General features: G+C 41.1%; 2 protein-coding genes across 6 annotated transcripts; one reads left to right on the top strand and one right to left on the bottom strand.

Annotated features, from left to right (window-relative positions):
• On the top strand, positions 1 to 12,590 carry phf11 (PHD finger protein 11). 3 transcript variants are annotated; one of them, XM_027290923.1, is made up of 16 exons: positions 1 to 234; positions 2,098 to 2,202; positions 2,311 to 2,444; positions 2,536 to 2,567; positions 2,649 to 2,713; positions 3,083 to 3,098; positions 3,170 to 3,228; positions 3,314 to 3,336; positions 6,647 to 6,720; positions 6,807 to 6,877; positions 6,987 to 6,994; positions 7,328 to 7,400; positions 7,516 to 7,639; positions 7,849 to 8,106; positions 8,187 to 8,258; positions 12,241 to 12,590. In XM_027290923.1, exons 1-16 carry the CDS (start codon positions 133 to 135, stop codon positions 12,315 to 12,317), a joined length of 1,293 nt encoding a protein of 430 aa, XP_027146724.1. In that variant the 5' UTR covers positions 1 to 132; the 3' UTR covers positions 12,318 to 12,590. The 3 variants fall into 3 exon arrangements, with proteins under 3 accessions (XP_027146724.1, XP_027146723.1, XP_027146725.1); XM_027290922.1 differs by having other exon boundaries at positions 6,984 to 6,994; XM_027290924.1 differs by lacking the exons at positions 6,647 to 6,720; positions 6,807 to 6,877; positions 6,987 to 6,994 and having other exon boundaries at positions 2 to 234.
• A 97-nt stretch (positions 12,591 to 12,687) lies between these two features.
• Positions 12,688 to 21,250, bottom strand: LOC104931213 (RCC1 and BTB domain-containing protein 1). Of its 3 annotated transcripts, none has more exons than XM_019263057.2 (12): positions 21,090 to 21,250; positions 19,752 to 19,977; positions 18,606 to 18,756; positions 18,356 to 18,522; positions 17,331 to 17,489; positions 17,146 to 17,253; positions 16,384 to 16,526; positions 16,111 to 16,301; positions 15,336 to 15,462; positions 15,105 to 15,256; positions 14,872 to 15,002; positions 12,688 to 13,721 (listed from the first exon to the last, which is right to left on the bottom strand). In XM_019263057.2, the coding sequence occupies exons 2-12, from the start codon at positions 19,875 to 19,877 to the stop codon at positions 13,581 to 13,583; spliced, it is 1,596 nt and encodes a 531-aa protein (XP_019118602.1). In that variant the 5' UTR covers positions 19,878 to 19,977; positions 21,090 to 21,250; the 3' UTR covers positions 12,688 to 13,580. The 3 variants fall into 3 exon arrangements, with proteins under 3 accessions (XP_019118602.1, XP_019118604.1, XP_019118603.1); XM_019263059.2 differs by having other exon boundaries at positions 21,120 to 21,203; XM_019263058.2 differs by having other exon boundaries at positions 19,752 to 19,983; positions 21,120 to 21,189.
• Between the last annotated feature and the right edge of the window lie 1,946 nt (positions 21,251 to 23,196).

The following is a 23,196-nucleotide window of genomic DNA, read 5'->3' as shown; positions in this document are numbered from 1 at the left end:
TGAGAAGCTTCAGGAAGAGCTGAGCTCAGTGTGTGTGTGTGTGTGTGTGTGTGTGTGTGTGAATGAGCTCCTGCATCGCTTTAAAGTAATTAAAGTACTTAAAGTAACTAAATTATTTCCTCAGTGTCTCAGATGGACAGCCTGTGCTGCGCGCTCTGTCTGCAGGCCGAGGAGACGCAGATCACCGGAGCGCTGTCCACCAAGGACGCAGTGACGGCTCACCAGAACTGTTTGGTAAATACACAAAATACACAAAGATCCAGATATTAAATATAGAACACATGTTGGACAGATCAGCTGAGCGCGTTCAAATGTTCAAATGTTCAAATGTTTAAATGTTTAAATGTTCAAATGTTCAAATGTTCAAATGTTTAAATGTTCAAATTGGCGCTTTAAAGGAGAAGAGGCCCGATGTGAAGTTTGTGTGACCAGATCGGGGCAGACAAGTTAACACACACACACACATACACACACATACACACACACACACACACACACACACACACAGTATATACACTACTTAACACACACTACATAACACACACACACACACACACACACACAATATACACTACATGACACACACACATACACACAATATACACTACATAACACACACACACACACACACACTATACACTACTTAACACACACTACATAACACACACACACACACACACACACACACAATATACACTACATGACACACACACATACACACAATATACACTACATAACACACACACACACACACACACTATACACTACATAACACACACTACATAACACACACATAACATAACACACACACACACACACACACACACAATATACACTACACAACACACACTACATAACACACACATAACATAACACACACACACAATATACACTACATAACACACAGTACATAACACACACATAACATAACACACACACACACACACACACACACACACAATATACACTACATAACACACACATAACATAACACACACTACATAACACACACACACATACACACAATATACACAACATAACACACACACACATAACACACACACACACTACATAACACACACAACATAAAACACACACACAACATAACACAAACAACATAACACACACACACACATAACACACACACACATAACACACACACTTCGAGACAGGGCTGGCTCAATTCGTGGCAGCTAGAAGCGGCATGTCGGCTGCACCCATAAATCCCGCGGCAGCTGCCACTAACCTGTCAGGCAGCTGCCAGTGTCTGAGGCATTGATTAGCGTGTGTGTGTGTGTGTGTGTGTGTGTGTGTCTGAGGCACATGATATATATCTCAGATATATTCAATGGTAGAAATGCTGTGATGCACTTAGAAATGCAGACTAGTAGGCTTTATACACATTTGGGATTTGGGGTGTGATTAGCTGTGGCAGCTGCGGTTGAGAGATTAATTAAATCAATGCAAATTAATGCGGAACCCACGTAAAAGAAATGTTACTTCCATCGAGTGTAATACAACAATGACTGTTTTATCAAATAAAAACAAATGCAGCAACTGCCGTGGCAGCGGCAGCAGTGGAGAGATAAATCAGTGCCTTAGACACTGGCAGCTGCCTGACAGGTCAGTGGCAGCTGCCTGACAGGTTAGTGGCAGCTGCCTGACAGGTCAGTGGCAGCTGCCTGACAGGTCAGTGGCATCTGCCTGACAGGTCAGTGGCAGCTGCCTCAGACACTGGCATCTGCCGCGGAAGTGCCACTACTAGCTGCCGCTGCCACGAATCGAGCCAGCCCTTGCTGCAGACTTCAGTGTGGTTGGGATGGATCCTTAAATGTTGACAGACTTTGCATTACTCATAAAAAGTCACGTTTAAAATGAACACGAGCCTCAGATTTGTAGTTTACCGTGTTCATACAGTTTATTCTCTGTCCTCTGACTCCAGATGTGAAAGAAAGGAAGAACTGTTTTTAGGTTTGTTATGATTGGCTTTGATTAAAAAAAAAAATAACAATGTGACAGTGGAAATAACATTTGTGTGTAACTTTTATTGGTATATTTTCATTTTTGTGTCGTCTCTCTCCTCTGTCTGTCTTGCAGCTCTACTCCTCCGGTATTTTCTGTCGGGACTCTCCGCAGTTCGACGATCTGTTCGGTTTCTCCGTGGATGATGTGATCGGCGAGGTCAGACGTGGAAACAAACTGGTAAAGATGGTTGTTGGTGGTTTCCAGCCTGATCCGTGTACTGTGCACAGCTGTGAGCTCTGTCTCTGGTTCTGTCTCTGGTTCTGTCTCTGGTTCTGTTTGTATCAGATCTGCAGCCACTGTAAAAAGAAGGGAGCCACCGCTGGATGTGAAGTGGTACGCTGCAAGAAGTCTTTCCATTACCCGTGTGCTGTCACTGCTGGAGCGAAGATTATTGAGGACGCAGACGAGGGAAGCTACGGGTCAGTCCAACATGTCTGTCTGTCTGCACGTGTCACATTCTTCAGTCAGTGCTGCAGTCTGTTCATTTGTCTCTGTGTCTCTGTGCTTCAGGCTGTACTGTGTCAGACACAGTGAACCACCAGGTGAGCGAGGATCTTCACGCAAACATGTTCCTTTAACGTGTGACACGTTCTGTGTTTGAATTTTTTCTTCTTCACCTCCAGGAAACGGCGTCTCTGTAAACGGCATCAAAACGTCCAAAAACTACAGCGATGCCACGCCGGCTAAGGTCAGACTGAGAAGAACTGCAAACTGCAGACTATGAAAGGGCTGAATTATTTCACACATGTTGTTACAGCAGCACAGACGAGGATCTTTGATGTTTTCATCATTTCATAGTACTGATCTAACAGTACTGCAGTATTCTGGAGTCTGTATGTATTTGTAGAAGTAAATGCTGATTTAACATTCGTAGTTTAACAGCTGATGATATCCATGTGTTCTTGTCCTGAGGTGAATCAAAAGTTTGGACAGTTTATCTAACGACATTTTTATGTAAGTATGTTCACGTCTCGTAACTGAACTGTGCTCTTCAGCGTGTGTGTTTGCATGTAACGGTATCGCGTGTTTTCAGATCGTATCGTGTCAAACATCACAGAAGAGGAGCTCCAGCGGTGAGTCCTGCTCACAGCTCACCGTGTTCTCATTCTCAGTGTTCCACATTAAACGTCTCCGTTCCTGACAGGTGATTCTACGGCAGCCGGACCGGTCCGCTCACCCAGCTGTACGCCTTCCACCTCCAAGGTGCGCACGTCACAGCTCGGTTAGAGCTCAGACTTTTAATATCATTAATTTATTTTTAATCTCTCTGCTTCTGATTCTGTTACAGAGGCGGCGGAGCTTCGATGACAAGTAAGTGTGTGAACTTCTCTGTTCTTTATGTGTTGAAATGTTTGCAGCATTCTTCATTATTACAGCTCCAATAGTTATTTAACGGTTAGGATCAGAAACTCTCCTGCACACTGTCCTTCACTTGTACTCACTCTGTTGACAACGTGTCATTCCTCAGACTTTTAAAAATGTTTAGAACGTCGCTGTTTGATGAAAACTGAACATGAACAAAACAAAATGAATCAAATCAGTGCAATGAGACACGTTCAGCACCTGAAGTACTTAAAGTCTGTGAAATTTGAAATGGATTTATATGGAAGCCCTAAAAGGCCATACATACATACATACATACATTTTATTCCACCCGTTTTCCCGCGATAACAAGATAATTAATTCAAGATCTCAAGAAAACAAAATGATAGTCTAGAGCAGGGGTCCCCAAACTACGGCCCGCGGGCCACATCCAGCCCGCCTAAACAATTGGAGTGGTCCACTTAACGATCCCAAACAATCCCTCTAAACATGGCCTAAATTGCATTTTCCTATTATAAAATATCCACACTTAATGATTAAGCTTGGCATGCTAATTAAAATCTACCTTATTTACGAACTGTTTACAGCCCGGACCTCGCCGCTTCCCAGGGGCGTGGACTTGGTTTTCGCTGCGCCCTCTCTGCGACTGTCGAATCGCAACTTATCGCAACTTTCACTTCCTCCCGCAACAAAATCGCAACAAAAATGTAAAAAGCAACTTTCACCGCAATTTTTTTGAAAACCTCATGCAACACCAGGGATTTTAGGCCGCAACTATTTCAAAAAGGCTGATATCAGTTCTGGTTATAGACTGACCCCCCATCACAGAAAGGCAAGTTGATGTGGCCCGCACCGAAAAAAGTTTGGGGACCCCTGCACTAGACTATTGTTTTGTTTTCTTGAGATCTCGAATTAATTATCTTGTTATCGCGGGAAAACGGGTGGAATAAAATGTATGTATGTATGCATGTATGGCCTTTTAAGGCTTCCGTAGTTCTCTACACGTGTTCGTTAATGGTAAACAGGGCTGCCACGATTAGTCGCGATTATGTTGACGAACAAAATCGTCCACAACTAATTTAGTCGTCGACGCATCGTTTTTTTTTTTTTTCTACTTTGCTTTTTCTCTCGAAACTGCGGCTGCAGCTACACACACACACACACGCACGCACGCACGCACACACACACACACACGCACGCACGCACACACACACACACCTACGCACATGCGCAGTAGTGGTAATCGTCGTCAGGCCTGCCTGTACCGTAAATGACGCCATAACAGAATCATGGCGACCCGGTATCGACGCTCCAAAGCGTGGGAGCATTTTAAGCAGTGCGGGGAGAGGAGCGTGCGGTGCAGCCTGTGCGGGGCGGGACTCGCTTTCCACGGGAGCACGACGGCCATGCACGCGCATCTGAGGAGGAAGCACGTGATAGTGGAGGCGTGTGAACCGGCTCGGTCAGACTTTGTTTACCTGCTCAGGTTTGGACATTTTCCCGGTGCATGTTCTTCTAAACATGCTTCTACGTGTGTAACTATGATACGTAGTTAATTAGTTTCGTCTGTTTTTACGACCGGCAGTTTGGACGGGGTATTTTATTTTGAAAATCCACCAGATTCTCTTTGATTTTTCTGTGTCTGGCTTCCGCCCGCTCCAGGTGCTCTGTGGAAAGTTTTAATGTTTTTATTTTATTGTTATGTACAAAAATGTGTCATATTAGACCCTGAATAGTTTGTAAGGGTTAATGAGTTGGGATCATTTTTGTTTGTTCCCAACTTCATTGTGAGATTAATTTAAAGCTTTAGTTAATAAAATGATCAAATGAATTATAATAATAATCTGTCTTTTTTGCACGGGAAAAAATGTGGCTACTGGAAATTCTGATTGGCTGGTAACTTCAGAAACTTACAGCCAAAAGTAAATTTAGAGCCCTGGATGTAACGATACACTCAACTCACGACAAAGTAAATTTAGAGCCCTGGATGTAACGATACACTCAACTCACGACTTGACTCGAGTCACGATTTTTTGTTCACGATACGATTTTTTTTACGATTTTTTAAAATCAAAATAAGCTACAGACAAATTCTGACCAAATCAAATTATCTTTTTATTTGTAGGAAAAAAATCTTTCTTTACAGAAACTCTCAAACAGTTTGTGTTCTCTTATAAAAAGTGCAACTTTAACAACAAAACTCATGACAGATATCTGCTTTCTTTAGAAACAGTCTCACAGTAAACTGCTGTTAACTGCTGTCATGTGCAGTTTTCCTCTCGAGGGGGCGTAACGTTACTTTGCTTCTCACTGTGGCGGCTGATATGCTGCTGCATGTTGCTCGTGTTGCCGCTGCATGTTGCTTTAGTTGCCGCTATATGTTGCAGTCTCTTGCAATATTTCCATGCTGTTTTGGTTTAGTCTGTTTCTCACTGGTTGTATTTGTGTATATATTGAATCCAAAATGCTCCACACAGGTGATTTCAAGCTGCTCGGTGCGTCCTCTGTTTCTTCCCTCGCTCTGTGCTCCGTGTCTACGTAGTGACGTGAGTCACGTGACTTGACGTTCTGGATGTAACGATACACCCAACTCCTGACTCGACTCGAGTCACGATTTTTTGTTCACGATACAATATTTTTTTTTAATCAAAATGAGCTACAGACAAATTCTGACCAAATCAAATGATCTTTTTATTTGTAGGAAAACAATCTTTCTTTACAGAAACTCTCAAACAGTTGCTGTGTTGCCACTGCCTGTTGCAGTCTCTTGCAATATTTACATCGGTCATGACGTAACGTTGGTGTGAAGTTGTGATAAGCTACATGAACTGCGTATTGTGTTTTATTTTGAAAGGGGGCAGACGTTTATTATGTTGATTCTGTGTTGGATTTCCTGTCTGGTGCGATCTGCTCTGTTGAGATTCACGAGGTTTAGCAGCGTCTCGCGTCAGAAATAGAAATGCTATGGAATGCTCGCCGTGGTGCTTCTGGGACGCTCGGCGGCGTGCACTGTGTTCATGCTCTCATTGACTAGACTGGGGATCAGCTTGGTGATCGCGGCGTGTACGTCCCCGGTGTGAGTGGGCCTGTAGGCATCAACACTCTGAGGTTACTGCGCATGGAACAGAATAGCTCAGAGCTTTAAGTTCATCCTCGGCCAACAGAAGACTTGAAGCCCCTTCCGTCACGAGGACAGAGGAAGAAGCTGAACACTGGTGATGGAGACTGTGCAGGATTGTTTCTTTTCTTTCCACTGAGCAGTCGAATGTGTCGGCCTGATCGCTCTCCTCTGTCACAGACTGGAAGAAAAGACGCCTAAGCGTAGATCTGAAGGCTGGAACGGGATGGTATCAGACAGTTCTTCAGATTCAGGTTAACTCCCTCTACAACACTCGAGAGAATCAAACCTGTGATGGAGTCAGCGTGCACATTTATTTGATAGTTGTCTTCTTCTGCAGCTGATGCAGACATGGCGATGTTCGCCCCGTTAGAGTTTGATTCAGACAGCAGTGCCAACTCTGTTCCAGAGGTCTGTGTGTTTAATATTTGAAATATTCCTTTAGATGATGAAGAAGTTCAATAATCTGATCTTCATTTTTCTTCTTTTTTTGTTTTCCTGCTTCTTGACTGTGCAGCAGGTGACCAGGTGAGATCAATCAATCCAAATGTAATGTTTGCATCACACGCACTCTTTGGACAAAACGAATATGAAGACGTTATCGAGTGGACTCTACTGCCTGAAGCTCAGGTCCTGCAGTGTGTGCAGCTAGATGCTGCAGATGTTCTTCCAGTCTGCCATCTTCTTTGCAGCCGTCTGTCTGTCTGTCTGTCTGTCTGTCTGTCTGTCTGTCTGTCTGTCTGTCTGTCTGTCCTCAAACACGATAACTGAGCTGGAATGTCACCTCTCTGACAACAGCCAGGTTTTATTACAGGACGTTGGTTTCTTGGTTTAACAGAGGATAACTTTCTCCACTCACAGAAAAGACACCAAGTCCTCAGATTCAGGACATCAGCCGGACAGTTTGAGCAATGGAGGAAGTGAAGATGATCCAGTGAGTTTGTAGACATCACATCAAACATGTGTTAAAGTCATACTTTTATACTCTGATGATGATTCTTCAGTCCTGGAGTGGATCTGATCTTTCTCTCTGCATTAACTCGTCTCAGGTTGCTGAGTCACAGAGTCTGCTCCCTCCCGTGGACAACGGCACAGATCCTCTGCGACGTTCAAACACTCCGACCGCACAACCTGTGACTGTGATGGATGGAGAGCTCGTAAAGGAAGAGGAAGGTGAATAAAGTTAACATGTGATGAGCTGTTTAAAGGTCTATGTTGGTGTAACATGCTGCAGACGGGATTAAAAATCACCTGGAGAAATAAATCCAGTGTGAACAGGGCTCCGTGTCCATACTCTGAAATAATAATGAATGTTGAACCCAGGTGTACCGCACCTGTCCGGTGAGCTGCATGATGTAACCTCAGCTTGTCTCTTTTCTCAGAGTTCAGCCCTGTGATGATTGATCACACCTCTGAGCCCACTGTCCCACAGCAGACCTCCGTCAGCCCCCCTCCGTCTCCTGACCGGTCCACAGCAGCTCCACCTGAAACTGTCTCGAACCCAAAGCCCAGCATCGACTCCACCCGCTTCTGGAAAAGCTGCAACGCGGCGCACTGCACACAGGCCGTGTTCGCTGATTTCATCCGTGAGATGGAGGGAATATCCAGCAGAATTCAGTCAGACGAAGCCAGCCAGGAGGGTGAGGGAAGATACCAGATGTGACGGCATCGTTCTGATTTCAAAGATCCGAACATAAAGCTCTCTCTTTTCTCTCCACAGATTATGACTGTGCACTAAGAGTGATGGAGGCTTCTGGGAAGCTGACCGCGCTCGTGATCAGGCAGCAGGAAGGTGAAGTAAACTCTTTACAGTGTTATGGTGTGAGTTTTGAGAAAAAAAAGTAAAAATTTTAAGGAAAACGTCAGAATTTTGAGGGGAAATAGTCCGAATTCTGAGAAAACAAAGTTTACATTTTGTGATTTTTTTGGGGGGGGGATTCTAAACAGAAAACGTTAGAATTTTGACGAAAAAAAAGTTGAAATTTAGATGGAAAAAAGTCAGAATTTTGAGGTAAAAGTCAGAATTTTGAGGAAAAAAAGTTGAAATTTTGAGGGGGGAAAAGTCGAAATTTTCAGGAAAAAAAGTTGGAATTTTGAGGGGAAATAGTCAAAATTTTGAGGAAAAAAAAGTCAGAAATTTTCAGGGAAAAGTTGAAATTCTGAGAAAAAAATGTCAAAATTTTGATGGAAAAAAGTTGGAATTTTGAGGTAAAAGTCAGAATTTTGAGGGGAAAAAAGGTGGAATTCTGAGAGAAAAATGTTAGAATATTGAGTAAAAAAAGTTGAAATTTTGAGGTAAAAAAGTTGAAATTTTGAGGGGAAAAAGTTGAAATTTTGAGGGGAAAAAAGTTGAAATTTTGAGGGAAAAAAGTTGAAAATTTGATGGAAAAAAGTTGAAATTTTGAGGAAAAAAAGTTGAAAATTTGATGGAAAAAAGTTGAAATTTTGAGGAGGAAAAAGTCAGAATTCTGAGAAAAAAAGTTGAAATTTTGAGGGAAAAAAAAGTCAGAATTTCGAGGAAAATAGTTGAAATTTTGAGGAAAAAAAGTTGGAATTTTGAGGGGAAATAGTCTGAATTCTGAGAAAACAAAGTTTACATTTTGTGAAATTTTTTTGGGGGGAATTCTGAACAAAAAACGTTAGAATTTTGACGAAAAAAATGTTAAAATTTTGATGGAAAAAAGTTGAAATTCTGAGAAAAAAATGTTAGAATGTTGAGGTAAAAAAGTTGAAATTTTGAGGTAAAAAAGTTGAAATTTTGAGGAAAAAAAGTTGAAAATTTGATGGAAAAAAGTTGAAATTTTGAGGAGGAAAAAGTCAGAATTCTGAGAAAACAAAGTTTACATTTTGTGAAATTTTTTTGGGGGGAATTCTGAACAAAAAACGTTAGAATTTTGACGAAAAAAATGTTAAAATTTTGATGGAAAAAAGTTGAAATTCTGAGAAAAAAATGTTAGAATGTTGAGGAAAAAAAGTTGAAATTTTGAGGTAAAAAAGTTGAAATTTTGAGGAAAAAAAGTTGAAAATTTGATGGAAAAAAGTTGAAATTTTGAGGAGGAAAAAGTCAGAATTCTGAGAAAACAAAGTTTACATTTTGTGAAATTTTTTTGGGGGGAATTCTGAACAAAAAACGTTAGAATTTTGACGAAAAAAATGTTAAAATTTTGATGGAAAAAAGTTGAAATTCTGAGAAAAAAATGTTAGAATGTTGAGGAAAAAAAGTTGAAATTTTGAGGTAAAAAAGTTGAAATTTTGAGGAAAAAAAGTTGAAAATTTGATGGAAAAAAGTTGAAATTTTGAGGAGGAAAAAGTCAGAATTCTGAGAAAACAAAGTTTACATTTTGTGAAATTTTTTGGGGGGGAATTCTGAACAAAAAACGTTAGAATTTTGACGAAAAAAATGTTAAAATTTTGATGGAAAAAAGTTGAAATTCTGAGAAAAAAATGTTAGAATGTTGAGGAAAAAAAGTTGAAATTTTGAGGTAAAAAAGTTGATATTTTGAGGGGAAAAAGTTGAAAATTTGAGGAAAAAAAGTTGAAAATTTGATGGAAAAAAGTTGAAATTTTGAGGAGGAAAAAGTCAGAATTCTGAGAAAAAAAGTTGAAATTTTGAGGGAAAAAAAGTTAGAATATTAAGAAAAAACAGTTAGAATATTGAGAAAAAACAGTTTAAATTTTGAGGTAAAAAAGTTTAAATTTTGAGGGGAAAAAGTTGGAATTCTGAGAAAAAAAAGTTGAAATTTTGAGAAAAAAAAGTTGGAATTCTGAGAAAAAAAACAATAGAACTTTGAGGGGAAAAAGTTGAAAATTTAAATAAAGAGTCAGAATTTTGAGGAAAAAAAGTTGAAATCTTGATGGAAAAAAGTTGGAATTTTGAGGTAAAAGTCAGAATTTTGAGAGAAAAAAAGTTGAAATTTTGATGGAAAAAAAGTTGAAATTCTGAGAAAAAAATGTTAGAATGTTGAGGAAAAAAAGTTGAAATTTTGAGGTAAAAAAGTTGATATTTTGAGGGGAAAAAGTTGAAATTTTGAGGAAAAAAAGTTGAAAATTTGATGGAAAAAAGTTGAAATTTTGAGGAGGAAAAAGTCAGAATTCTGAGAAAAAAAGTTGAAATTTTGAGGGAAAAAAAGTTAGAATATTAAGAAAAAACAGTTAGAATATTGAGAAAAAACAGTTTAAATTTTGAGGTAAAAAAGTTTAAATTTTGAGGGGAAAAAGTTGGAATTCTGAGAAAAAAAAGTTGAAATTTTGAGAAAAAAAAGTTGGAATTCTGAGAAAAAAAACAATAGAACTTTGAGGGGAAAAAGTTGAAAATTTAAATAAAGAGTCAGAATTTTGAGGAAAAAAAGTTGAAATCTTGATGGAAAAAAGTTGGAATTTTGAGGTAAAAGTCAGAATTTTGAGAGAAAAAAAGTTGAAATTTTGAGGGGAAAAAAAGTTGAAATTTGGAGGGGGAAAAAGTTGGAATTTTGAGGGAAAAAAGTCAGAATTCTGAGAAAAAAAGTTGAAATTTTGAGGGGGAAAAAGTCGAAATTTTCAGGGAAAAGTTGAAATTCTGAGAAAAAAATGTTAAAATTTTGAGGGGAAAAAGTTGAAATTTTGAGGAAAAAAAGTTGAAAATTTGATGGAAAAAAGTTGAAATTTTGAGGAAAAAAAGTTGAAAATTTGATGGAAAAAAGTTGAAATTTTGAGGGAAAAAAAGTTAGAATATTGAGGAAAAAACAGTTAGAATATTGAGAAAAAACAGTTTAAATTTTGAGGTAAAAAAGTTTAAATTTTGAGGGGAAAAAAGTTGGAATTCTGAGAAAAAAAGTTGAAATTTTGAGAAAAAAAAGTTGGAATTCTGAGAAAAAAACATTAGAACTTTGAGGGGAAAAAGTTGAAAATTTAAATAAAGAGTCAGAATTTTGAGGAAAAAAAGTTGAAATTTTGATGAAAAAAAGTTGGAATTTTGAGGTAAAAGTCAGAATTTTGAGAGATAAAAAGTTGAAATTTTGAGGGGAAAAAAAGTCAGAATTTCGAGGAAAATAGTTGAAATTTTGAGGAAAAAAAGTTGAAATTTGCAGGAGAAAAAAGTCGAAATTTGAGGTAAAAATCAGAATTTTGAGGGAAAAACGTTGAAATTTTGATGGGGGAAAAGTTGGAATTTTGAGGGAAAAAAGTCAGAATTCTGAGAAAAAAAGTTAAAATTTTGAGGGGGAAAAAATCGAAATTTTCAGGGAAAAAAGTTGGAATTTTGAGGGGAAATAGTCAGAATTCTGAGAAAAAAAGTTGAAATTTTGAGGAAAAAAAAGTTGGAATTCTGAGAAAAAAACGTTAGAATTTTGAGGAAAAAAAGTTGAAATTTTGATGGAAAAAAGTTGAAATTTTGATGGAAAAAAGTTGAAAAATTAAATAAAGAGTCAGAATTTTGAGAGAAAAAAGTCGAAATTTTCAGGGAAAAAAGTTGACATTTTCAGGGAAAAGTTGGAATTTTGAGGGGAAATACTCAGAATTTTGAGGAAAAAAGTTGGAATTTTGAGTGGGAAAAAGTCGAAATTTTCAGGGAAAAAAGTTGGAATTTTGAGGAAAAAAAGTTGGAATTTTCAGGGAAAAGTTGAAATTCTGAGAAAAAAACGTTAGAATTTTGAGGGGAAAAAGTCTGAATTTCGAGGGAAAAAAGCTGAAATTTTGAGGGGAAATAGTCAGAATTGTGAGAATATAGTGAAAATGTTTTCACGTGGCCTAACCATCTTCCTTCCCATCATAATGAAACTGCTGTCTGTTTTTTACAGAGTTAGTGAGGAAACGCTCGGAGCTGCAGAAGGCGGAGGCAGCCGTGATGGAGGTTCTCTCAGCACTGAAGAGATGAGACCCGAGTTCAGACTTACAGTCACACTGTCCTTTTTAATGTTACATTTGTTTTTTATTGACCTTATATTTTAGATACCTGTGGCTCTTCTGTGTTTTATTACAAATGATACATTTTTAGTCAGTGAAAAAAGATCTTTCATTTCAAAACCTGTTGTGAACTTGAATTATAATTGTAAATATTTATTTTATAAACGTTCCATAGCCAGCTGTACCAAGTGAACCAAGTCTTCCTGTTCCGAGTTACATGTTATTAAATATGTTGGTGAATGTTTCTTTTGTCACACTGATGCAGCGAGTTATTGACTATATGTGCATTATTATCAGCAGTGGTTGATAATTTGGTAATAAGCAGAAATAATAACAAAAGACAAGAGACAAGATTCTTTTTATTCATTTGCTTGCTGAGGTCACAAAATTGAACTGGCACATCATAACAATCACTCACTCAGTCAATCAACAGAATTATTGATGGTGCAGTAGAAATATGTTTTCTGTATAGAAATTAGCATGTGTTCTTCAAAATACTCATATACAGCAGTAGTGCAGATGTCACTAAACTTGAAAAATGTTAATACTCAAAATATCGTCGGCAGACAGTCGATGGTTAAGTGAATGAAGAGACAAACTAAAGAAGCTTTTTTCTGCTATGGGTTTGTAGCTGCGCTAAGTAATACTTTCATAAATCAGTTTAAGACTGAAGCTCACCTGTAACCTGAGTGCTTCTCTTTGGGTCATCTGAAAACATCATCAGGAATAATAATCTCCAAAGTAATTTGACCCAGACAGACTAAATAAAAGCTTCAATCTGTATCAATGCCCAGTCTTCAAAGTACTTCTTCTGTCCTAACATCTACAAGTGCAAACAGCCTCACACATCCTGAAAACTCTGATTTCAGATGGCACGTCCAAGCGCTGAAAAAGTAACTCTGTCAATTAAACAGAATAATAGAAAAAGTAAAGTGTTATCAGGCGACTGGCAAGAATCTTTCAAGTTAGAAGCTGCGACTCTAAATGTGTGAATGAAAAGGCGGTCAGGCACTGCGGCAAACAGCTCGTGTAGCTGTGCTCTCTAATGATGCTTCAGCCTGGAATGAGATTAATAACATGTTTGACAGTGATGGAGAATATCTGAAGATTAGTGACCGCCTGTCAGTGAAGGTACGTGGAGATGACCGGGAGTCATGAAGTCCTTTGAGAAGTCACTCCTGGAGTCGCCACAGCAGCCTCTGCTCCGAGTCTACAATCGTCTGCGGGGTTGAAGTCAGTTTTTGAAGGCTCCGGAGCGGCTGGCCCGACAGATGAAATCTTTCAGCAGGTTGCCGTCGATCTGCCAGAAAGCGGTCGTCTGGGTCACCTCGGTGAGGTGATTCACGCAGAACTTAAAGCAGAAATCTTCCAGGTCCTGAACGGCAAACATGAGGAACAATCAGGACAGATAAATGTAACCTGTGACCTTGAAATATGCGTGGTGACTGTTTGTGCCAAGCTCGCAGTGCTACGGAAGAAGATTCAGAAAGAGTTCTGACTTTATTCTCGTAATTCTGACTTTTTCCTTTTAGTATTTTGGGAACTCTTTAAAAAGAAGGAAAAAATCCGAATTTTTTTTAAAAAGTCAGAATTTTAAGTGAAAAGGTCTGGGTTTTGAGGGGAAAAAGTTGGATTTTTGAGAAAAAAGTCAGAATTTTGAGAAAAAAGTTAAACATGTGGAAAAACTCCGAAATTTGAGAAAAAGGTTGGAATTTTGAAGAAAAAAGTTCGAATTTTTGGAAAAAAGTCAGAATTTTAAGGGAAAAAAGTCGGGATTTTGAGGAAAAAAAATGAATTTTGAGGGGAAAAAGTTGGAATTTTTAAGAAAAAAAAAGTTGGAATTTTTAACGGAAAAAGTTGGAATTTTTAGGGGAAAAAGTCTGAATTTTGAGAAAAAAAGTAAAAAAATTTGGTGGAAACAAGTCTGAAATTTGAGAAAAAAGTTAGAATTTTGAAGGAAAAAGTCAGAATTTCGAGGGAAAAAAAACGAATTTTGAGAAAAAAAGGAAAAAAATGTGTGGAAAAAAGTCCGAAACTTTTGGGGAAAAAGTCAGAATTTTAAGTGAAAAGGTCTGGATTTTGAGGGGGAAAAAGTCGGAATTTTGAGGGGGGAAAAGTTGGATTTTTGAGAAAAAAGTCAGAATTTTGAGGAAAAAAAAGTAAAAAATGTTGTGGGAAAAAGTCTGAAACTTCAGAAAAAAGTTGGAATTTTGAGAAAAAAAGTGAATTTTGAGTGGGAAAAACGAATTTTGAGAAAAAAAAGTTAGAATTTTTGAAGGAAAAAGTCAGAATTTTGAGAAAAAAGTCAGGGTTTTGAGAAGAAAAAAGTCTGGATTTTGAGGGAAATGTCCACATTTTGAAAAAAAATGTTGAAATTTTGAGGAAAAAAGTCATAAATTTGAGAAAGAAAGTCTGGATTTTGAAATAGTCTGAATTTTGACAGGGAAAAAGTTTTTTCTCTCGTGATCAGACAGCAGGAAGGTGAAGTAAACTCTTTACAGTGTTTTTGCATTACGCAGACGGACCTCTGCATCGTAGCGCACAGCAGCAGACAGCAGCGAGAAGGCGTTGTCGACGGTGATTCCTCTCTTTATAATGTGCTGACACAGACGCTTCAGGTGGTTCTCACAATAAGACGTGGCCAGGTCCAACAGCCCTGACAGAGCAGAGACAGGAACACTAAGTTTTAACAGCTACACACAGATGAACGTGTGTGTGTGTGTGTGTGTGTGTGTGTGTGTGTGTGTGTGGTCCTGACCAATAGCGTCCTCAGGTGGCAGCTCCACGTAATCCGTGTAAAGGAACTCCAGGAAGGATCGGTACACCGGGTAGGAGAACTGATCTATGTCGATCACCTGCTTCACGTCTTCGTTCCAGTGGGACTGAAACATGGACCTGAAGTGTTCACACCTGCAGGACAGATGTTTCATTCAGATCAATTCTTCATTCTGTGCTTTCATCGTGGCGTCTGTGAGAACAAACCTCTGACCTGATTTTCAGGACAGCTTTGTGCACGTAGATATATTTGCCGTCCACGCAGAACTTGAGGTCCGCTGTCTCCGGGTTGTCAAACTCTTTCTTTAGAGACTGAGCCACGGTCAAGAAGTCATCATGCTCTGGAGGGAGAACACACACACACACACACTTAAAGTCTGACATTATGAAACCTTTATCTTATTGTAATATGTCTCCTTCCATCCTGACTGTAGTGGCAGTAAACAAAGCTCTTCCTTCACGCTCTCCAAACAAAGTCTACCTGTGGGTTTCCAGCCCAGATACACACTCCTCAGATAGTGGCCTGGCTGAGGCTGAGCCCCGACAGCAGTCGTCATCCTTTATGCATTCCCTCTGGTGCCCCCAAGGATGAGATCACATCACAGGGTCCTCTTAGTGGCCTTCAAGAACAGATCTCCACACTAAACCTGGAGGCACAGCAGCCTTTAACATTTAGGGTGTCTGTTCCTTGTTACTGGTATGAACCACCCCCCGTCAGTCAGAAGGAATGAAACAGGACAGACGTTGATGACTGACAGTCGTGGCGGTCTCTCTGAACCTTAAAGACGAGACGATTCTGAGAAGCTGGACGACACCGAGGGGTATTTATAGGAAGTCCAGACATCACGTGACTCTGATTTTATATCCTCGACTTGCACAGCGTGGAGATGACACATCCACTTTGTTTACCGCCCCTGGCAGGTCCAGGACTTTACAGAACCAGAGTTACCTACGTAACATCCACGATGACACACTGAAACATCACTCACCGATGGAAAGAAGCCTCCACATGACAGAGGGGGTGGCGAAGCATGCGAAGACGTCGTCGGTGCAGGCGAAGTGCGTGACGTGAGGCAGCATCATTGACTGGCCCTTGCACTGGCCCCACATGTACACCTGACCACTCTGCGTCTTTGCAGCCGATGTGTGTGTGGAGTGACAGGCAGCGATCTCCACGACCCTGACGAAGAAGAAGAAGAAGAGAGGATGAAGAGACGGTGAGAGGGAGGACTGACGTCTCTGTGCTGCTTCATGTCACTCACCTCTCTTTCTCAGTCATGATCTGAACCGGGCTCAGCTGGTTGCTCTTGTTGCCGGTGCCCAGTTGTCCGTACGTGTTGGACCCCCAGGCGTAGAGCAAGCCCTCGTCTGTGAGTGCCAGGGAGTGAGCGTAGCCTGAGACGATCTGCAGAGGAACACGAGCCACGAGCTGAAATACGCCCAATGCAATCAAAAGAAGCAAAGTCTGAATAAAAGTATATATGGATAATCAAATATATTGATCAGTCCGTCTGCAGAAGAAGACTCGTGCTCGGTACTCCTCTCTCTGTTTTAAACACCTCACGTTTAATTTCTCTGCACATTTTTAATTTTCTTCGATATTTTCACACAGATTTGAATTTAAATTGAATTTATCTCAGGTTATTTTGAATGATTAAAGTTTCTTCTGGATTTCTGATTCAAAGTTTGACTTTTGGCTCTGCTTACTTTTTAAATATTAGACTAAATAACAGTTTATTATTGATACGATGGACAAGGTGAAATCTGAAACATGTTTGCTCTAGTTTTAAAGAATGTCAGACAGGAGCGAGTATTTCATGCAAAGAAAGGTTTGGAAAGTAAACAAGGCAGACTATGCTGAATAAAACCAGTTTGTGAAACTTTAAAAAAGTAAAAGTTTGCAAAGTAAACAGTCACTTGGACTTGATTGTGATTGCATATTTATATGATGATATGAAAATCAACTTTGTTCAGTTGATTGCCAGTGTGACAGCACACACGTCAGTGAGTGTGTAATCTCACACCTGTTGCACACACAAACCCTGCAGGCCGACGAGGCGGCAGGGAGTGAGCTGGTTCCCGTTGTTTCCCAGACCGAGCTGTCCGTTCCCGTTGTAGCCCCAGCCGTACACCTGCAGAGACACGGGGAGGACACGTGAAGAGCGCTGTGCTGCGTTTGGAGAAGATCAACAGGCCGTCCATAGCTCACCTCTCCATTGTCCACCACCGCCAGAGACGAGGTCTGACCACAGGCGATACCGACGGCCACTTTGCTCTGCAGGCAGCTGGACACTCTGCGGGGCGTGGGCTGGTTCGCTGTGGATCCGGAACCCACCTGACCACAGTTGTTGTAGCCCCACGCGTACACCTGCCAGACAGGACGGATGTTTTTAGAGGATGGACAGTTAAATACCAGCTCCCATCTGTTTCTGCCAGGCAACCAGCCGAGAGTCCAGAGGATGTAGAAAGTTGGCTGGCCTGAAAAAACGGATCAATCTTCTCATCTGACTATCGGACTGTGTTTCCCTTCGCTGTAAATGAAACGCTTGATGTTGTCAGGTCACAATCAATCAAATCTCAAGGAGAGTCTTTGAGTCTTCAACTCGATCTAAGATTCACAAGGGAAGGGTTGTGAGCGAGTTCAAGTTTCTCGGGGTCTCGTTCACGAGTGATGGGAAAATGGAGCGTGAGATGGACCGGCAGGTTGGTGCGGCGTCTGCAGTCCTGTGGACGCTGTACCGGACCGTTGTGGTTCAGAGGGAGCTGAGCCTGAAGGCAAAGCTCTCCATCTTCAGGTCCATCTCAGTCCAACCCTCACCTCTGCTCATGAACTTTGGGTAGTGACTGAAAAAATGAGACACAAGCAGGAGAAATGAGCTTCCTCCAGCGCGTGGCCGGGCTCAGCCTTAGACTGGAAGTAGAGTAGAGCTGCTGCTCCTTCACGTCGAGGTGGAGCCAGCTGGACGTCTTCCTTTGGAGGTTTTCCAGGCACGTCCAACTGGGAGTAGACCCCGGGGCAGAGCCAGAACCTGCTGGAGGGCTAAGCCCATCCAGCCTGCACGCTACAGGAAGAAGCTGACTATGTTTGAAGCACAGAGCTTTACTTAAAGGCTGAGCTCAGCGTTCTAAGCACTGCTGAACTTCGATCCCTGAGATGTTCTGCATGACCAAAGCTGAATCACCTGCATCATTAGGAGGCTTTTAAACGGGTTTCTGCAGAGTTCTTTCACTCACTTCTCCCGAGTCAGTCAGAGCCATCGAGTGGTGAGAGCCGCAGGCCACCACCGTGACCTTCTTATTGAGCAGGTTGGCGGACACGAGCATCGGAGCGACTCCTTGGTTGGTTGTCCCATTCCCCAGCTGGCTGTAACCGTTATGGCCCCAGGCGAAGAGCTCTCCATCTAAAACACAAACACATCAGTGACCCAGCAGAACCTTTGGATCCAAACGTGAAGACGAGCATTAGACGTTCGGTGACAGTTACCCTCTGTGGCCAGAAGGATGTGAGGTCCACTGCCGTAACTCAGGCTCACCACCTTCCTCCCGCTCAGGAAGTCCAGCTTCTTGGGCACAATGGTGCTCTGGCTGTCCCCTGTTCCCAGGCAGTTACTGCAGTTCAACCCAAACACATACACCTGAGCGTGGAGAGAACAGGTAACGTGGATCAGTGATAAGCAGAGTAGGTAACAGGTAACAGGAGGTCTTTGAAGGTAGAGAGGGCCAGGCCCCTGATCTGATCTGGTAGGACGTTCCACCAACGGGGAACAACAGACGAGAAAAGTTTGGATTGTCCTGAGCGTACGAGGTAACGTGTGTCTGTGTGAGGACGTTCAAGAACCGGAGTCAGCGTTAGAGATCTGACTTTAACGTGGCTGCTACAGGTCGACAGAGGAGCTCCATGATCCTGTAGCCTCTCTACTATAATCAGTTATTAAATGAGTTACTGCTGACCATGAGCAGCATTCAGCTTTACAAGTTTGTGTGTCTCAAATTCTTTATAGTTGCAGCTGCAGTTCTCATTTTTTGGCCACCAGGGGGCAGCAGGACAGGCTGCAAACACAACGTTGACATATTTTTGCCTCGTGATGGATCGATTCCCGTTAACACGTCCAGCAGACACAGAGCGTCATCGATGAGTCAATGTCTAATGCTCATGTTTTCATTTTGCTCTGTGTGCTGTGAACAAAGAGTTTATAGGAAAGTTTCCATGGGAAGTTTGGTCCAGGTAGAGAAATCACCTGTGCAGGTAGAGGGGGCGTGGCCTCAGCAGCCCTGCAGTAAGCAGTGTGCTATGTGCATGTGACTGAGGAAGAGCAGATATTCAAGTGGACCTGCAGGAAATCTGTTTGTTTCAGTCAAGATGATGCTAAAATATATTTTCCACAACTATATTTAACCTTCAATTTGGTAAATTCCTGTTTATTCCCATGGAAAGTTTCCCAGAATTTTGCAACCCTAATGGGAATATAGCTTTTTTTTTTTTTACAGCAGCTGTTTTGACATGAAATAACAGTCTTTGAAAATTTCCAGAATTTTTCAGCCCTAAAAAACAAAACAGGAGCTGTGGGAAAGACCTGTGTGATCCTCTTCTAAACAGAAGCAGGTAACATCTCAAACAGTGACCTCTCACCTCGTCGTCGTTGGTGATGTAGATGGCCTCGTTAGCAGACATCCCGAACACGCACGCTCTCCGTACGGACGAGAGCTCCTGAGGGCCCATCAGGCTGAACAGGGGCCATTTGGTCACATCCACCATGATGCACGCTGCGAGTCTGTGGCCCGATGGAGGGCGGCGAGGGCGGTGAAGGACGAGTCTCAGTCCAAAGGCATGGCAGAGAGGGGGCGGGGGGAGGGAGCCAGTGCTGAGCACACACACACAAACACACACACATTAGACATTTCACAGCATGTGAAGCCGGGTCATGTTGTGATCCGGGTCGGTCCACATTAAAGCTCCTTACAGTGAAACATTCCTGAGACTTAAAGACTTCACGTGTCGACACACAGAGTGTGATTTCCTAACACAGTCAGAGGTCAGAGGTCACACAGCAGGAAGACTCCTGATACAGTCAAGACAGATCCACCTTAAAACACACAGATCCACCTTAAAACACACAAATGACTGTGATGTTTGTGGGCACTTTGCCACCTGACAGGTGTGTCAAACTAATGTTCTTTATATTTTTAGACATTTAATGAAAAATATTGTTATTAATCATCATTTAAGATATTGATTGATTTAATATATTTAAGATATTAATGATTTAATATATTTAAGATATTAATTGATTTAATATATTTAAGATATTAATGATTTAATATATTTAAGAGCAAACTTATGACTTATCTTTTTAATTTGTCTTTTACTTGAACTATCTAAATATATATTTTATATTTATTTCTATGTTCTAAGCTTTATTTTTTTTTTTTAGCTCTATATTTTTATTCTATTTCATCTGGATACTTTGACATTTGAATGAGTTTTACATTTTTAACTCCTTCATTTTATTTGATTTCTTCTTCTTGTTTTAATCATCTGAAGCTGTCTCCTCCTGCAGGCCCTGAAGTAAACTCAGCTGTTCAGTCATACTGATTCAGGTCCAGTTCCAGCAGTGCTGCTGCATGGACTGTGGGACAGCAGGATGTCCTGAAGGTTCTGTCCTCTGTCTCTGTCTGTCCATCTGTAAACACACATGTCTCATTAATGTCACTAACTAAACTTCTTCACCGGAGTTTCTCTGTCAGATGAACTTTGTGACTTTGTGACTTTGTTATAAACAAATTAAATCTGATTTAAAGCTGATTTCCTCTGATCTGGGATCAGCTGCATCAAAACTTCCTGAGAGTCTTTGAACGCACCCCTGACCCATGAACGGGACGCAGCCTAATTAGTGTCATTAGTAACAGCTGAAAGTGACACACACACACACACACACACGCTCAGCCTTTAACAACAACAACGTCACACCTGGTACACGGACACGTCCGGTACACCCACCTTTTCGACGTGTGCCCCGGTTCTGGTCTCGGTCGCGGTTCTGGTGTCGGTCCCGGTTCTGGTCTCGGTCCCGGTTCTGGTGTGTCTGTGTTTTCACAGCAGCTGTGACGTTTATTTCCGGAAGTGGAGACAGAGAGAGAGAAAAACAATGTCACGTGACCAAAAAGGCCAAAACAATCGACTGCAGATGGAGAGAACACACACACACACACACACACACACACACACACACACACACACATAACACACACACACACACACACACACACACAACACAGATCTACCAAACTGCAGTTCCTCTAACGTCCACTTGAGGCTGGCTCCAGAAGTGAGTCAGTCTCCATAAGTCCCCATGTCCAAATGTCCAACTTCACAGCAGAAATAAACATGTTTACAGCCTGGTACAAAAAACAGTTTTGGTCTCTGTAGCTAATTTCCCCGTTCATGACAACTGTACTGAGGGTGAATTTATATACAACTCACCTGTTCACATTATATTAAGGCTTAAAGTTATGCAGGATTAAGAGCGTGGACGCTTTGACTGACAGGTGGGTGTGGTCACAGGTGGCTTGTTTGAGCAGCCAGGCATCATTGTCGATGATCCATGTCTTTGCTGATTTATTTATTTTTATATCAGGCGTACAAACTAATATATTTTGTTATAAAAGAAAATTCTTGGGTTGCTCCTTCATCCTTAAAACTATAAAACTTAAAGATCTGATGTCTTTAAAAACCTGGAGACAGATTTGTCGGGGTGTCGAACTTTGTGACACTAAAATAGATTAATACAACCAACATTTTCTCTTTTCTTTGGCTTAAATTGTGCCAGAAAAGTCAGATTTTTCTCTTTTCTTTGGCTTAAATTGTGCCAGAAAAGTCAGATTTTAGTCTTTTATAACCATTTCACTGATTCTGGTGAAACTGGATCATATTTTATGGAGGAAATGTTTTCTGGTTTTCCCTCTGATGTCCTCCGGCTGCTCCGCCTCAACTCTCTGTGATTTACAGAGTTTATGATGGACAGTGAAGTAAACTGCTGACAGCTGTAGCTGCTGTTAGATCATGTTAGCTCAGTCTGTTAGCCGGGCTGTTTAGTGTTAGTGTAGCTCAGCAGCTTCTGTGGACATCCAGTGCTGCTCAAAAGTCTGTGAACGCCACAGTAAATAAGGTTATTTTAAATATTTAATCGCTGTAAAGTTACACCCCAATTCACAATACTGACATTCCAAACAAAAGAAGTGGCTACATTATATATATTATATTGTCATTCTTTATTTTAAAAAAAGGTTTATTTAAGAAAAAAAAAAATCAGATTTCATGGGTGCAAAAGTTTGTTCTTCAGTTAACCTCGACCAAACGGCTTCTGCAGTGACTCGTCAGTGTCTCACGTCTACGCTGGAGGACATTTGCCATCACCGATGTTCTCGTGTCTCTTGCTGATATTTTTAGAAGGTCGTCCTCTTCAGTGCTCTCCATCTGTGGATGATCTGCCTCACGTTGGAGCGATGAAGCGCAGATCTTTTGAGATGACTTCATTCTTCATTCTGGCTTCCTCTCTGCATGACTGACCTGTATGATTTCACCCAGGTGAGACTAAAGTCACCTGGTTTCATCTCTGATGTCATTGCTCCATCTCAGTGTTTCACCTGATTCTATGTCGCTGCTTCTTTGAACCGGTGCAGCTCAGGGTTCAGAAACTATCGCACCAAAAACTATTTTTAATTAATTTTCTTTTTTTTTTAAGAGTATATTGAATTGATAAACCTGCACCTGTTATTTCATATAAAAAAAAATAATGCTTTTGATTAAATAAGGAAACCAAGAGGTTCACAAACGTTTGAGCAGCACTGTGATGGCAGAGGAGAAGAGAGCGAAGAGGACGCTGACGAAAACATTTTATGGAGGAAATGTTTTCTGGTTTTCCCTCTGATGTCCTCCGGCTGCTCCGCCTCAACTCTCTGTGATTTACAGAGTTTATGATGGACAGTGAAGTAACCTGCTGACAGCTGTAGCTGCTGTTAGCTCAGTTCGTCACTGGCGGTGAGCTCAGAGCGACGGGTACCCGTCGCTCTGAAGC

This window comes from Larimichthys crocea, chromosome XVIII (genome assembly GCF_000972845.2).
Source record: "Larimichthys crocea isolate SSNF chromosome XVIII, L_crocea_2.0, whole genome shotgun sequence".
Classification (NCBI taxonomy): Eukaryota; Metazoa; Chordata; class Actinopteri; family Sciaenidae; genus Larimichthys; species Larimichthys crocea.
This window is presented reverse-complemented; position numbering and strand designations above follow the sequence as displayed.